Source organism: Scyliorhinus torazame, chromosome 7, assembly GCF_047496885.1.
Source record: "Scyliorhinus torazame isolate Kashiwa2021f chromosome 7, sScyTor2.1, whole genome shotgun sequence".
Classification (NCBI taxonomy): domain Eukaryota; kingdom Metazoa; phylum Chordata; class Chondrichthyes; order Carcharhiniformes; family Scyliorhinidae; genus Scyliorhinus; species Scyliorhinus torazame.
Genome location: NC_092713.1, coordinates 119,043,561 through 119,059,841, shown reverse-complemented (window position 1 = coordinate 119,059,841; position 16,281 = coordinate 119,043,561). Strand labels below are relative to the sequence as shown.

Sequence of the window (16,281 nt, the reverse complement as noted above, 5' to 3'; positions counted from 1 at the left end):
AAGGTCATCCCCACACCCCCACTACTTGCCTTCAAACAACTGCGCAACCTCAAACAAACCATTGTTTGCAGCAAACTACCCAGTCTTCAGAACAGTGACCACAACACCACACAACCCTGCCATGGCAATCTCTGCAAGACGTGCCAGATCATCGACGTGGATACCACCATTACACGTGAGAACACCACCCACCAGGTACGCGGTACATACTCGTGCGACTCGGCCAACGTTGTCTACCTCATACGTTGCAGGAAAGGATGTCCCAAAGCGTGGTATATTGGCGAGACCATGCAGACGCTGCGACAACGAATGAACGGACACCGCGCAAGAATCACCAGGCAGGAATGTTCCCTTCCAGTCAGGGAACACTTCAGCAGTCAAGGGCATTCAGCCTCTGATCTCCGGGTAAGCGTTCTCCAAGGCGGCCTTCAGGACGCGCGACAACGCAGAATCGCCGAGCAGAAACTTATAGCCAAGTCCTGCACACATGAGTGCGGCCTCAACCGGGACCTGGGATTCATGTCACATTACATTCATCCCCCACCATCTGGCCCGTGAAATCCTACCAACTGTCCTGGCTTGACATAATTCACACCTGGAGTTACCCCATCTCTGGATCTGTAAAGATTTAATCACCTGCTAATGCTCGCATTCCAAGCATTGTCTGGTATCTTTGAATTTGTCTATATATATGTTTCCGGAACATACCTCTTCATTCACCTGAGGAAGGAGCAGCGCTCCGAAAGCTAGTACAATTACAGCTGGCAGACTTTAAGATTTCCATTTGAAAATAGATCTGATGAATGTCACAGCACTGGATAATGGTGTTTTACATATTTTAGCAATGAAACTAGAGTAACTTTGATCGAAATGGGACAGCAATAACATCTTTAAAGAAAAGTGAAACAACATGGAATTCTGACCAAATAGCAGGCGGTTTGTTTGGAAATACAATCATATCTGCATTGATGTCAAGCACTTTGATATCCAGTCAGCAATTCTTCGCACAGCTTCCAAGTCTATTTAAAGAAATTATGCTGCCCTTGGTTTAACAATGAAATAATGACGATGTTGTAAACTAAAGAAATAATGTTTTCTTTAAATATTTTAATTCAAATTTTCAATATTTCATCATTTAAAAAAAAATAAGCACACACCCAACACAAACCCCCCTCCTCCACCCCTCCCCCCCAAGGCTCCCCCTACCCCTTGACGGCAAACAGACCCCCAAAGTGTAAGATAAACAAACCCCATCTCTGGTGGGACCCCTCATCTGCCCCTCTCAGAGCAAATTTAACCTTCAAGTACAGGAACTCCATTAGATCCCACAGCCAGGCGAAGCACAGGGGGGAGAAGCTGACCTTCACCCCAACAGGAACCACCTGCGAGCGGCTAACAAGGTGAAGGCTAAGACATCCACCCCCGCATCAGTCTGTAACCCCAGCAGATCTGCCCCGAATATGGCCTCCAGAGGGCCAGGCTCCAAATGCAGCACAGTAGCATTGTGGATAGCACAATTGCTTCACAGCTCCAGGTTTCCAGGTTCAATTCCGGCTTGGGTCACTGTCTGTGCGGAGTCTGCACATCCTCCCCGTGTGTGCGTGGGTTTCCTCCAGGTGCTCCGGTTTCCTTCCACAGTCCAAAGATATGCAGGTTAGGTGGATTGGCCATGATAAATTGCCCTTAGTGTCCAAAATTGCCCTTAGTGTTGGGTGGGGTTACTGGGCTATGGGGATAGGGTGGAGGTGTGGACCTTGGGTAGGGTGCTCTTTCCAAGAACTGGTGCAGACTCGATGGGCCGAATGGCCTCCTTCTGCAATGTAAATTCTATGAAATCCATGTGCAGGACCTCTGACATGATGCTGAAAAACAATCCCCAAAATGTCTCCAACTTCGGGCAGGACCAGAACATATGAGCATGATTAACTGGGCCCCTCCCACACCGTTCACAGCTATCCTCCACCCCCTCAAACAGCCGGCACATCCTCGCTTTTGTTAAGTGCACCCTGTTCACCACTTTTAATTGAATCAACCCAGCCTCGCGTACGAGGTTGAGGCATTAACCCTCTGCAGCACCTTGCACCATACTCACTCCTCCATCGCCATTCCCAACTTTTCCTCCCACTTGGCCTTAATCCCACCCATGGACAACTTATCCTCCTCAGTGATCCTTCCATAAATCACCAAAGTGACCCCACCCTCCAGCCCCATCACCAACAGCATATCCTCTCTAAAGGAATAATGTTGAGAAAGCATTACATTTATACCATCGCTCAACAACTGTTGCAATCAAATGAAAATTCTGATTTTCATATTGTCACCAAGGAAGAATTTTCTGTGTTTTTCATTGAAGCTACCTATCTAGACTAGAAGGTCTTGTGGCCCAGTGGGTAGCGTGCCTCATAACTGCTCTGGGTTTCACCTTATTGATACATGGAAGTTTCATTGAAGATCATGGGGATAGTTGCAAGCGCACCTTTGTCTAGATTTAAAGCCAATCACTCTCCTTGTTAAAAATTGCCACAATAATCCATATTCTCCCACTCCCAAACTGTACTGATCTGCCCCCTGGTTTTATTCACCAGTCTCCCTCTTTGGTACTTAAACATTTTTTTTTTTTGTTTAGAAGAATATTTTTAAATCATGTCGTTCCATTTACATTTTGAAAAGTGGCACAGTTTATAGGAGGAGCTAAAATTATTCTCCTTGGACACAGGATTGAAACAAAGGTGAAAAGTAAAAGTTAAACAGAAACAGTATGCTGCCTTTAATTGTGTTTGCTGATGTGCGAGCTCTCCTCGGCAGGCTTTGTGCCTTCGGATAAACCGCTCTAAATAAATCAATATTAAATCCATCGGCAGTTGTGGATAATCATCCCAAATTGTTGAAATGTCAGAAAGGTTGGTCACACAGGATTTCCCCCATCTAATGATACCCTCCCGTAACTTCTCCGCCTTGCTTACTCTCTCTCTCTCTATCCGCCTACCATTTGCTCCTTAAAACCTACTTTAGTGGCTGGGCATAATCCGGACATCACCAGTCCATACAAATGAGAACCCTATAAACACATGACCTGGAACAAAGAAAGAATTGTCTTTATTTAGAGCTTTTCATGATTTCAGGAATTCCCAAGCACTTTACACCCAATTAAGTACTTTCAATGTGTAGTCACTGTTGTCATATAGAGAGAAGTCTTACAACACCAGGTTAAAGTCCAACAGGTTTGTTTCGATGTCACTAGCTTTCGGAGCGCTGCTCCTTCCTTAGGTGAATGTAGAGGTATGTTCCAGAAACATATATATAGACAGATTCAAAGATGCCAGACAATGTTTGGAATACGAGCATTAGCAGTTGATTAAATCTTTACAGATCCAGACATGGGGTAACCCCAGGTTAAAGAGGTGTGAATTGTGTCAAGCCAGGACAGTTGGTAGGATTTCGCAGGCCAGATGGTGGGGGATGAATGTAATGCGACATGAATCCCAGGTCCCGGTTGAGGCCGCACTCATGTGTGCGGAACTTGGCTATAAGTTTCTGCTCGGCAATTCTGCGTTGTTGCGCGTCCTGAAGGCCGCCTTGGAGAACACTTACCCGGAGATCAGAGGCTGAATGCCCTTGACTGCTGAAATGTTCCCCGACTGGAAGGAAACATTCCTGCCTGGTGATTGTCGCGCGATGTCCGTTCATTCGTTGTCGCAGCGTCTGCATGGTCTTGCCATTGTACCACGCTTCAGGACATCCTTTCCAGCAGCGTATGAGGTAGACAACGTTGGCCGATTCGCACGGGTATGTACCCCGTACCTGGTGGGTGTTGTTCTCACGTGTAATGGTGGTATACATGTCGATAATCTGGCACGTCTTGCAGAGATTGCCATGGCAGGGTCATATAGAGAAGCAGAGTAACCATTTTGTGTCAACAAGGTCCCACAAGCAGCTTCTAGATTAATAGCCAGATTATAAATTCTAGTGATGTTGGCCAAGACATTAAAGAGCACTCCCTGCTCTACTTTACATCGTGATTGATTGATATTTATAGTCACATGTATCGAAGTACAGTGAAAAGTATTTTTCTGCGGCCAAGGGAACGTACACAGTACGTACATAGTAATCAAAAGAATAATCGACAAAGTACATTGACAAATGGTACATCAACAAATAGTGATTGGTTACAGTGCAGAACAAGGGCCAAACAAGAGCAGCATAGGGCGTCGTGAAGTGTTACATCTTGCAACTGAATCTCTTATATGCACCTGGGAGAGTGGATGTCTCATTCGCAAAAGAAAGACAACGGGCGGTGAATTGGGAACCTGGCCAAAATTGAGGTCTGCGTCCAGTGCCGATTCAGGCACCATGTTCCGGTCCCTCACGGGTGGCGATAAGGAGCTTTGCACCCAGTGCTGGTGGCGACATGCAAAACCGACATTTGCATGCATTTAAATGTGATTAGCATTTGGACACAGTATGCTCCACCCTTCCACGATGCTTTGTTCCTCTCAGGCAGAGATCTCGTGGACATACACTACCACAAGAATTGACAAATGTGGACTGGGTGCCATGACAGCAGAGCAGTAGTTAGAGGCTCAAAAAACACTGACAAACTGTTGAAAACTGTTAGGTTTGCTGGGGACACCAGCGGATGGCCGCCGGGGCATTGAAGGCCACGGGACAAGGTAAACAGCTGGCTACCTCAGATGTGCATCCTGTGGGAACACCAAAACATCGTGGTAGAGCTAGGAGGGCCAAGCATGTTGAGGATCACTGAGGGCACTGGGGGAGAGGACGGACGGACTAGGGGAGTAGGTATGGGTGAGGGGGCAGCACCATCGGGAGGGTGGGGAATTGTAACACAGAATAAATACCCTTGTGCACAACCAGTTTGACGCCACTGTCACTTTCTTCTGCAATGCATGCCGACATCCAAACCTTTGGCCCATCTCTCCAGGCATCTCCCCACTCCCCTTTTCTCTAACCTCCCCCCCTCCGGCCGTGGACACGACCCCGGAGCCGCGTCCCAACCCCTGGGTGTTCGGATGTTGCCTGCTGCGTGTGTGGTTTTGCTCCCCGCAGTGTTCAGGCGCAGTGTCCATGCATCAAGGTGAGATTGAGATGCTAGGCAATGACTCCCACATGCTGCATGGCCCGCCCACCCACGGGGATCCACTTGGCATGTGTGAAGTGCTCACTTAACCATGACTGCCTTCCCTATTCGCAATAGTCTTCAGTTGCACAGCCAGAGGCCTCGGCAGTCGAGGGGGGTTATGGGTGGTCAATGGGGCAGACGGGCAGGGACAAGAGTTGCCCCCGGAATGGGTACACATGACCCAGGGGTTGGCATGGTGGTGCTTTGCGCGGTTGCCTCCCGGTTGCTCCCCCCCCTCACCCACCTATAACGGCCCACCCCTGTGGATGGTTCCCCACTCCCAGCCAAGATTCCCCCACCTCCCACCGAGCACTGCAGGCCCAGTACCCCCAGGCTCTTTGCCTGTGAGCAAAGATGGCTACTCACCTGCTCGACTCCCCACAAAAGCCCTTCTGCCAGGTTCACGTTTTTCAAAAGGAGTACTAATCGGCGCCAGCATGAGCACTTGCTGGGGAGGCTGCTGAATGATGGGAGGCCATTGGATATGGGGTGGCTCTCGTTAATTGTAAGGAAATAGGGCTTATGTGGTGATAATTGGTTTTCGCATGCTATGGAGCGGACCGCTTGCATCGCAAACTGTTTGGCGCCTGGTGCGGTTCTCGTTTTCTGCCTCTCCCGCTATTCATCCTCCTTGTTTCACTCGAGCGAGAGCACAACGAAGCTGGGAGAATCGCGCCCAGATCTCCCAAATGGAGAATTTTGTCCAACATCTGTAACAGTATTATCCTCTCTCAGTAATACACTGAAGTGAAGTCTATGCCTTTGAAGTGGGACCTGACGCCTCAAACAAATGACTGAGAGATGCAAATCCAACCAACGAGTCAAATCTGACACCTGGGCCCAGATGTTCTCTGCATATCAGGTTAAGTCGAAAACCTGGAGTTGGATTCTCCGATTTGGCGACTATGTCCTAATGCCGGCATGGGAACAGTGGCGTTTTACGACCGAAAATTTGGCGCAAAACGGCCATCGATCCTCCATTTGGTTGGGGGCTAGCAGGCAGGCAGCGTAGAACACCGAGCTCTAGCTGCTGATATGGCCGGAGAATTGGCAGGTCCGTGGCCGTGCATGCGCACAGTGGCAGCCTGCAGGGGCCACACTGTGCAACATGGCGTGGCCGTGCGCTGCCCTGGCCTGCCAAATAGCTCGCCACCTCCGGACCACCCCCCACCAGTGCCCACATCTGCTGCCTGTGGATCGGCTCTCCCCCGACTGTGGCGCCTCTGGACTGAGTCCGCAGCCGCCACGCCGAGTTCCTGACAGAAAATAGCATGAGAGACCCACGCCGTCGGGCACTCGGCCGGTCAGGGGCGGAGCATCGGGGGGAGGGCCTCAGATAACGTCCTGAGGCTGTCCAGACTGCATGGTGCATACTCCTAGAGTTGCAAACAGGGATTCCCCCTGCCGAATTCGGCGTCGGAGACTGGAGAACACCGCCCCTGTTTTTTTATTCCTCCATAATAAGTAGCCACATCGGGCGAGATTCTCCATTTGGGAGACTATCATGTTCTCCTACTGGAGGAGAATTGCTACCGATTTATGCTCCACTTGGGAGCACAAATAGGGAAGCAATTGAGTACCCATTGCCATGCAAATGTATGCATGGCGAGAAATATGAGGGATTCCTGAGGGAATCCTGCTATTGGGCCGCCACTTTGAGCGGACAGCCCAATAGCCGGCCACACCCTCCCACACTGCAAATCAGCCCTCCCACTCTCGAATTGCCTGTGTGCCCCCCTTTTCCCCAAGTACGGGGGTGACCCAACCTGACCCCCCAGGGTCCCTCTTAATAGGGAGAACCTGTAATTGTAGATTAAGATGCTTCCTCCCAAGGTGCATGTGTTTCTGGTGACCAAGGGGAGTTTGTGTTTCATGTGTATGTAGATTGCTGAGGTTGCAGCCCCTTTTTCATTATTTGTAGGGAATGCTCCTCAATCTATGCCCCTGATTGTTCGTCAGCTGGTGAGGATTGGGGGCAGGGAGGGACGAAGACTTCCTGGTAAGTCTGCTCCTGGGCCTGGCCAAGTTTGCCATAAACAGGTCCAGATAGCAGTCACGAGAGGGGATCATCTGCCCCTCTACCAAGGCTATGTTGGTGGCCCTGGAGAGGGAGGACGCGGTGTCCATGAATACACTTCAGATCTTCCCTGATCAGTGGCACCAGGGGGACTGGTCTTGGTCATCACCCCGGCAATTATATCTTAATTTGATTTTGGTAAGTTTCCTTTGAACAATTTAATTCTTTTGTCACTGTGGCCCACCAGAGGCTCTCACCCCTCTCATTTTCAATCTTTTGTTTAATTGAGTGATTTATTTTTTATTTTACTAAAAGGAGTATACAATTATTTTCTTTGGGCCAGATCCTGTTGTTCAGCAAGTTATTATTCAGGTGGCGGTCCTTGGAGGCCGGTAACAGCAGCTGAGTTGTTTGTGCCTTTTTGGGGGAGCTGCTTTAAACAACCATTTAGCAAAACGGTGATTTTGGGGGATATTTTAGTTCTTTGACGGGTGGGTAACATATTGAGATTATTTCGGGAACGGCTGATGGGGTCACAGTTCCGATTCCTATCGCTGAGAGTTGTTGATGGAATGTTTTCATTCAAACCGGTTTCCTCCCACACTCCAAAGACGTGCAGGTTAGATGGATTGTCCATGATAAATTGCCCCTTAGTGCCCAAAACTAAGATTAGGTGGGGTTACTGGGTTACAGGGATAGGATGGAGCGTGGGCTTCTGTAGGATGCTCTTTCCAAGGGCCGGTGCAGACTCGATGGGCCGAATGTCCTCCTCCTGCACTGTAAATTCTATATGAAACTCCTTGCACAGAATGTATAGAGCACTGAAGCAGGCCATTCGGCCCAACATGTCTGTGCTGTTATGCTCCACTTTTCAGCCCTCTGCCCCTTCCTCTTCCATCTCCAGCCCCCCCCCCCCCCCCCAGCGCTCCAGAGAGCAGTTACCGACCTTCCATTCCTCCCTCTCAATCCTCAGGATAATCCTTCCCTCCTCGGTGACCACTTTCTCTTTCAGCCTGGCCAGATTGATCCGGTTCTGCCACACCACCGTCCTCCTGAACATCGAGAGGCGACACTATCAGCATCATTTCACCAGAAAGAGGATTGACTTTAAATTAGCCTCAGCACTCACCCCCTCAGCCCTGCGCGCTGCGAGCGCTCTCTCTCCAACTTCTCCCGGGCTTCTCTCAGCCTTTCAATCCTCTCTTCCCAGAGAGCTCTCACCGTGTGCACCGAGCCGGCGCACACCGCCACCCCCGCCATGCTTCCAGCCTGGAGACGGCAGCAAGAGGCACCCACAGTGGGGCAGGAAAGTGGGCAACACCGGGCGACAGCCGCTGATTCAGCAAAGGGGAGGGGGGGGGGCTCACATTTATCCTTCTGCCTCGGCCAATCCGTCCGATTGCCCAGTTTTGCGCCAACATTAAAAACAAACCGACCGAGTGGGTTTGCTCTGAGGTTTGAGACACTGTCAGAGCAATTGTGACTCAAATACCGCCCAGCGCCACTGTCACCCCCCCCCCCAATCCCCGGAGGGAGGGGGGCTGGAGCTACTGGGGGGGCGGAGCTACTGCTGGGGGGGGTGGGGGGTGAAAATCCAGCTGGGGGACGTGAAACTGCAGCTGGGGGGGGGGCTTGAAACTGCAGCTGGGGGGGGGCTTGAAACTGCAGCTGGGGGGGGCTTGAAACTGCAGCTGGGGGGGGGGCTTAAACTGCAGCGGGGGGGGGGCTTAAACTGCAGCGGGGGGGCTTAAACTGCAGCGGGGGGGGCTTAAACTGCAGCGGGGGGGGGTTAAACTGCAGCGGGGGGGGCTTAAACTGCAGCGGGGGGGGCTTAAACTGCAGCTGGGGAGGGGTGGCAAAAACTGCAGCTGGGGGGGCTTAATCTGCAGCTGGGGGGGGCTTAAACTGCAGCTGGGGGGCTTAAACTGCAGCTGGGGGGCTGAAACTGCAGCTGGGGGGGCTGAAACTACATCTGGGGAGCCTGAAACTGCATCTGGGGGGGGGCTGAAACTGCAGCTGGGGAGCCTGAAACTGCAGCTGGGGGGGGCTGAAACTGCAGCTGGGGGGGCTGAAACTGCAGCTGGGGGGCTGAAACTGCAGCTGGGGGGGCTGAAACTGCAGCTGGGGGGGCTGAAACTGAAGCTGGGGGGGCTGAAACTGAAGCTGGGGGGGCTGAAACTGCAGCTGGGGGTCTGAAACTGCAGCTGGGGGAGGCTGAAACTGCAGCTGGGGGGGCTGAAACTGCAGCTGGGGAGGGGGCTGAAACTGCTGCTGGGGGGGCTGAAACTGCAGCTGGGGTGGCTGAAACTGCTGGTAGGGGGCGGGGTGCTGAAGCTCCTGTTGGTGAGGGACTGAAATTCCTGCTGGGGGGCAGCAACTATAGCTGGGGGGGGGGGGGGGGGTGGCTGAAACACCTGCTGGGGGGGGCTGAATCTCCTGCTGGGGGTGGGGGGGGGGGAGTGTGAACCTCCTGATGAGGGGTGCTGGAGCTCCAGCTGGGGGGGCAGCTGAAACCCCTGCTTGGGGGCTGAAACTAGCTGGGGGCTGAAACCCCTGCTTGGGGGGGGGGCTGAAACCCCTGTTTGGGGGGCCTGAAACTCCTGCTTGGGGGGGCTGAAACCCATGCTTGGCGGGGGCTGAAACCCCTGCTTGGGGGGTGGGCTGAAACTCCTGCTTGGGGGGGGGCTGAAACTCCTGCTTGGGGGGGGCTGAAACTCCTGCTTGGGTGGGGGGCGCTGAAACCCCTGCTTGGGGGGTGGGCTGAAGCTCCTGCTTGGGGGGGGGCGCTGAAACCCCTGCTGGGAGGGCTGAAACCCCTGCTTGGTGGGGGGGGTGCGCTGAAACCCCTGCTTTGGGGGGGGGGCTGAAACTCCTGCTGGGGGAGCTGAAACCAGCTGGGGGCTGAAACTCCTGCTGGGAGGGCTGAAACTCCTGCTTGGGGGGGGGGGGGGCTGGAACCCCTGCTTGGGGGAGGGCCTGAAACTCCTGCTTGGGGGGGGGGGGGCTGAAACTCCTGCTGGGGGGAGCTGAAACCAGCTGGGGGCTGAAACCCCTGCTTGGGGGGGTGGGGCTGAAACTCCTGCTGGGGAGCTGAAACCAGCTGGGGTGCTGAAACTCCTGCTTGGGGGGGGGCTGAAACTCCTGCCTGGTGGGGCTGAAACTCCTGCTTGGGGGGGGGGGGCTGAAACCCCTGCTTGGGAGGGCTGAAACCCCTACTGGGAGGGCTGAAACTAGCTGGAGGCTGAAATTCCTGCTGGGGGGCTAACTCCTGCTAGGGTAGGGGCTGAAACTCTGCCGGGGGCGGGGGGGGGGGGGGGGGGGGGGGGGGATTTGTTCTTCAGCAGAATGGCTCTACGTGGTGATCCAGAGGAGAAACCTGATACCAGTCTAAATTTAACCAGTGACCTAAATAGAGAGGCAGACAGACCAGACGCCTCTTGAACCCAGAGTTTCATATGAGAGGTGCTGCCAGCCAGGGGAATGTTACAGAACACTGATTCCTGTTGCGGTTTTCTTTATGAATTTGCCGAGATGTTTAGGGTTCATTCTCCACTGTGTTGAGAATTGTAACAAAGGGAATGGGTGGGAAGGTGCAGGACCACATTGGAGATTTAACAGTTTAGATTCCGGGGGGGGGGGGGGGGGCACAGTGGTTAGCACTGCTGCCTCATAGCACTAGGGACCGGGGTTCAATTCCAACTTTGGGTCACTGTCTGTGTGGAGTTTGCAATTTCTCCCTGTGTCTGCCTGGGTTTCCTCCGGTTGCCTGCCACAGTCCAAAACTGTGCAGTTTAGGTGGACTGCCCATGATAAATTGCCCCTTGGCGTTCAAAAAAGATGTGTACGTTAGTTTTTTTAAAAATTGAGAGTACCCAATTAATTTTTTCCAATGAAGGGGCACTTTAGCGTGGCCAATCCACCTGGCCTGCACATCTTTGGGTTGTGGGGGCGAAACCCATGCAAACACGGGGAGAATGTGCAAACTCCACACAAACAGTGACCCAGAGCTGGGATTGAACATGGGACCCCGGCGCCATGAAAAAGCAGTGCTAACCACTGCACACCGTGCTGCCCTATGTGTAGGTTAGGTTAAGGGGCTATTGGGATAGGGTGGGAAAGTGAGCTTGGGTGGAATACTCTTTCAGTGGGTTGGTGCAGACTCGACGGGTTGAATGGGCTCCTTTTGCACTGCAGGTATTCTTTGAGGAAGGGGGACTAGAGAAGCAATCGGTATTATAAGTGGTTATCCTTGAAGGACCGCCTTCTCAACTTTGCCCTCACCTGAGATGTGGTGATCCTCAGGTTAAATCACCATCAGTCAGCTCTCCCCACTCAAAGGGAAGAGCAGCCTATGGTCATCTGGGACTATGGCGACTCTACTTTACCTATTATAAGACCAATTAGAGAACGCAGTTTAGAGTTCAGACAGGAAGTATATGTTTGTTTTGGAGATTTTGAAAAAGCCTTTGATTGGGTTGCCTGGATTAAGTTCATGGCAATGCTGAAAGACATTGGAATAGACTGGGAAGATGCATGATTTATAGGAAATCTGTACATGGGATAAACTGCAACAGTGAGAATAGCCAATGTGGAGTCGGATCATGTGTAAATGGAAGAGTTCAGCAAGGGTGGGTTTTTTTAATCACCAGGGCTCCTCAATGTCTATGGAGAAGGAATGGTGAAAGAGGCATTTGAAAATCCAGCATCTGGCATTACAATTGGGAAAGTGGATAACATCAGTTAGCTTCACAGATGACAAAGCCTTTGTGTAGCAAGCACAGAAGAAGGATTACAAGGACTAACAGATGAAAACAACAGATGTGAACTTTGGAATGAAAGTGAACATTGACCTGAAGCAACTACTTCTCTCCCAATCTATTGACAATTAACAGCACATTTGTTTCTATTTCTGATGTCCGGTATCTGATGTACTTTGCCATTGACTGAAAGGTGTTGTGTTCTGTTATCTTGTCTAGCAATGATTCAACAGAATGGCTGTTGTCTAAATCAGAACAATGTTTTATTTATTTATGCGTCTACCTCATACGCTGCAGGAAAGGATGTCCCGAAGCGTGGTACATTGGCGAGACCATGCAGACGCTGCGACAACGAATGAACGGACATCGCGCGACAATCACCAGGCAGGAATGTTCCCTTCCAGTCGGGGAACACTTCAGCAGTCAATGGCATTCAGCCTCTGATCTCCAGGTAAGCGTTCTCCAAGGCGGCCTTCAGGACGCGCGACAACGCAGAATTGCCGAGCAGAAACTTATAGCCAAGTTCCGCACACATGGGTGCAGCCTCATCCGGGACCTGGGATTCATGTCGCATTACATTCATCCCCCACCATCTGACCTGGGCTTGCGAAATCCTACCAACTGTCCTGGCTTGAGACAATTCACACCTCTTTAACCTGGGGTTACCCCATATCTCTGGATCTGTAAAGACTTAATTACCTGCAAATGCTCACATTCTAAGCATTGTCTGCCATCTTTGAATTTGTCTATATATATGATTCTGGAACATACCTCTTCATTCACCTGAGGAAGGAGCAGTGCTCCGAAAGCTAGTGTTTGAAACAAACCTATTGGACTTTAACCTGGTGTTGTAAGACTTCTTACTGTGCTCATCCCAGTCCAACGCCGGCATCTCCACATCATTATTTATTTATGTACACATGGTTAAGTAACAATATGAATCTTAAACAGACTGAGTTATTACAGAGTTTCTCTAGACTCTCCTGGAACTTGACTTATGTGCGACTGGTCTTGTGTGTATGCCTTACAACCTTCTGGGGCTGGCTGAATGTCACCTGACTGATATCTTGCGCCACCTGCTGGTGGGAAGTCACATTGCCGAGTCTCCTGCTGGTGGAAGGTCACATTGCTGGGTACATGTAATATTATCTACAGGCATATCACCACAAAAGAAACCTACTTTCAAAAGTGACCCCAGACGGGCTTTTCAATATCTATATTTTAATAGGGGTCCAATTCATCCAATGCACAAGTCCTTGAGTCAATATTGAGTTCAACAATTTTGGACACCATTTTTTGGACAGCAGCTGTTGTTAATGATTCTCCTCTTCCCACTTACACCCCTTCTAACTTCTATTTCTTTTCTTGTCCCATTTCTATCCCCCTTTGCCTTGCAGCACCAATACTTTGGTCATTTAACTCACCTTTCAGCCGTACCATAGGTTTTCCCTTTTGCTCTTAACCTTCATTTCCCCCCACCCTCCCAAATAATTTTTTCTCTCCTCTTCAAGCCCTGCAACCTCCTGAGGTAGATACTGGTCTATATCTATTGCACATTCTCCATTTCAATAGCTTCACTATTGGCAGTTCTACCTTCAATTATATAAGTTCTGAGCTCTGAATTTCCCCTTAACCCTTTTCACCTCTACCTTCCTCTTTTCCCTTAATGCAGTTCTTAATACTACCAAGTTTTGGTCATCTGTTCTAATATCGCCTTCCATGGCTAAGCATCAAATTTTGTTTGATAATGCTCCTGTTTGGTGCCTTGAGACATTTTTACTGGGTTATTTATAAACACAAGTTGATGTTATTGCATCCTTTTCCTTTTAGGTGTTTGTGGTCATTGGTTTGGGAGGTCCCATAGAAGAAGTGTTTGGCTTATTCCAGCATCTTGTGGTTAATACACTGGTCACAGTATGCTGGTGATGAAAGGAGCCGATTTTCTAACAAGGAAGTATGATTGGGAAAGTCCACTATCTTGAATGCAAACAGTAGCAGCCAAATACATAACAGAAACTCTAAGAATGTATTTATCCACTTTTAACTGAAAACATTGCTATTTAGTTAGAATATGTGTTAAGTGTTCATACTGGGTCACAAGAAGAAGTCAGTGTTTGAACTTGTTTTGACAATAGGTCATCAAACCGTTTCTCCTCCACAGATGCTGCCTGACTTGCTGAGTATTTCCAATATTTTATGTTTTTATTTGAACCTATTTTGTTTACATAGAACATACAGTGCAGAAGGAGGCCATTCAGCCCATCGAATCTGCACCAAACCAATTAAGCCCTCAATTCCACCCTAACCCAATAACCCCTCCTACCTTTTTGGACACTAAGGGCAATTTAGCATCGCCAATCCACCTAACATGCACATCTTTGGACTGTGGGAGGAAACCGGAGCACCTGGAGGAAACCCATGCAGACACGGGGAGAAAGTGCAGACTCTGCACAGACAGTGAGGGTAAAAAGATATTTACAATGTCAACCAACATATTTCAGCTGGTTAAGGCAGTGAATAGCTGAAGCATGAGGGGCAGATTCCACCCCTAGTCTTTATGGGTTAGTTGATCTTATGCCCTACAATTGGACTCTGGAAGGAGAAGGAAAATCTAAGACTAATATAAAAACAGTAAATGTTGGAAAGATTCAATGGGTGAGACAGCATCCATGGAGAAAAAAATACAGGTAATTTTTCAGGTCAATTATCTTATATCAGAAAAAGTTAGATATATAAAAGGTTTTAAGCATATACAGAGTCAGTGAAGCAGTGGGAGCATAGGAAAGGGAACAAAAGGGGGAAGGGATGTGATAGGGTTGAATGCAGGAGACTAAATGACAATGGTGCAAGGCAAAAGGGAGTGGTAATGGGACAAGTTAATGAACAAAGGATGTGTCTAAAGGAAGTGTGAGTGGCAGAATGATGAACATTTGAAAGTTAAAAAATATAAATCCAATAAAGAAAAAGGAAACAAAATGAGGACAGAGAGGGGAAGCATGGCAGCACTGTTGCTTCACAGTGCCAGGTTCGATTCCCGGCTTGGTTCACTGTCTATGGAGAATCTGCACATTCTCCCCGTGTCTGAGTGGGTTTCCTCCAGGTACTCCAGTTTTCTTCCGCAAGTTCAAGCCTGTTAGGTGAATTGGACACTCTGAATTCTCCCTCAGCGTACCTGAACAGGCGCCGTAGTGTGTCGACTAGGGGATTTTCACAGTGACTTCATTGCAGTGTTAATGTAAGCCTACTTGTGACACTAAGAAAGATTACAATCTAAAATTGTTGAACTCAATATTGAATCCAGTAAGGTGCCCAATCAAAAAATGAGATGCTGTTCCCCAAGCTTATATTGAGTTTCATTGGAACACTGCAGGAGGGCAAGGACAGAGAGGCCAACACAAAAGCAAGGGGAAGAAGTGAAATGACAGGCGAAGGGAAACTCCGGGTTATGCCTGTGGAGTGAATGGAGGTATTCCATAAAGTGGTCATAATCCAATCTGTGATTGATCTCTACAATGTAGAGGATACCAGCAATGAACATAGTCTATTAATTTGAAAGAAGTACAAGTAAATCACTGTTGAGCCAGGCTTATTTAGGGCCTTGAACTGTGAGACGAGATTAAGTAAACGGGCAAGGTGATGTCTCCTGTGCTTGCATGGAAAGATGCCATGAAAGGGAATGGGTGCTGGAGGAGTGGACCAGAGTATTGCAGAGGGAATGCTCCCTTCAGAAGACGGAAAGGGGTGGGGATGATCTGTTTGGTGGTGAGCATTACACTGGTGGGAGCAAAAGGATAATCCATTGAATGTGAAAGATGGTGGAATGGACAGCAAAGACAAGGGGAACCTTTTGTGGCTCTGGGAAGGAGGGGAAGAGATGAGAGTGTACAGGTGGGATTGGAACTTTGTAAACCATGGTTGGGTGAGCCAGGTAACCTCACGTGAGGAAAAGGCAAGTTGGAAGCGCTGGTATGGAAGGTTGCATGGTCAGAACAAATGTCACAGAGGTGGACAAACTTGGAGAATTCAATATTGTCCTTACAGGAAGCAGGGAGTGAGGAAGTGTAGTTAGGGTAGCTGTGCTAGTTTGACAGAGTCACCCAGACTCGAAACGTTAGCTCCCTTCTCTCCCCACAGATGCTGTCAGACCTGTTGAGATTGTCCAGTATTCTCTGTTTTTGTTCCAGATTCCAGCATCCATAGTAATTTGCTTTTATATTGCCGTAGGCATCAGTGGGTCGTTGTGAGTGTTCGTTAGAGTTGGAGATAGCCCGTTCTCCATCGAAGCTTAGTGCGAACATTAGGTGAATGAAGGATCTGGCTCTGCTTTGATGTGATATGGTAGAATAATCTGCCCATTGACTATTTAC

The 16,281-nt window shown here is 49.6% G+C and overlaps 1 protein-coding gene and 1 long non-coding RNA gene across 4 annotated transcripts in view; one reads left to right on the top strand and one right to left on the bottom strand.

The window, feature by feature from the left end:
- Positions 1-8,667, bottom strand: part of lrrc39 (leucine rich repeat containing 39) — a 32,073-nt gene extending 23,406 nt beyond the window's left edge. For 2 of the 3 annotated variants that reach the window (XM_072511387.1, XM_072511389.1), the window contains exons 1-2: positions 8,287-8,518; positions 8,104-8,209 (exon numbers count right to left, since the gene is read on the bottom strand). In XM_072511387.1, the coding sequence (XP_072367488.1) occupies positions 8,104-8,209; positions 8,287-8,417 (237 nt within the window). In that variant the 5' untranslated portion in view covers positions 8,418-8,518. The other variant, XM_072511390.1, reaches the window with a different exon arrangement.
- A 2,698-nt stretch (positions 8,668-11,365) lies between these two features.
- Positions 11,366-16,281, top strand: part of LOC140426514 (uncharacterized) — a 64,628-nt gene continuing 59,712 nt past the window's right edge. The window contains exons 1-2 of the long non-coding RNA XR_011948218.1: positions 11,366-12,107; positions 12,212-12,365. This is a non-coding gene — a long non-coding RNA (uncharacterized lncRNA). The remainder of the gene's footprint in view (positions 12,108-12,211; positions 12,366-16,281) is intronic.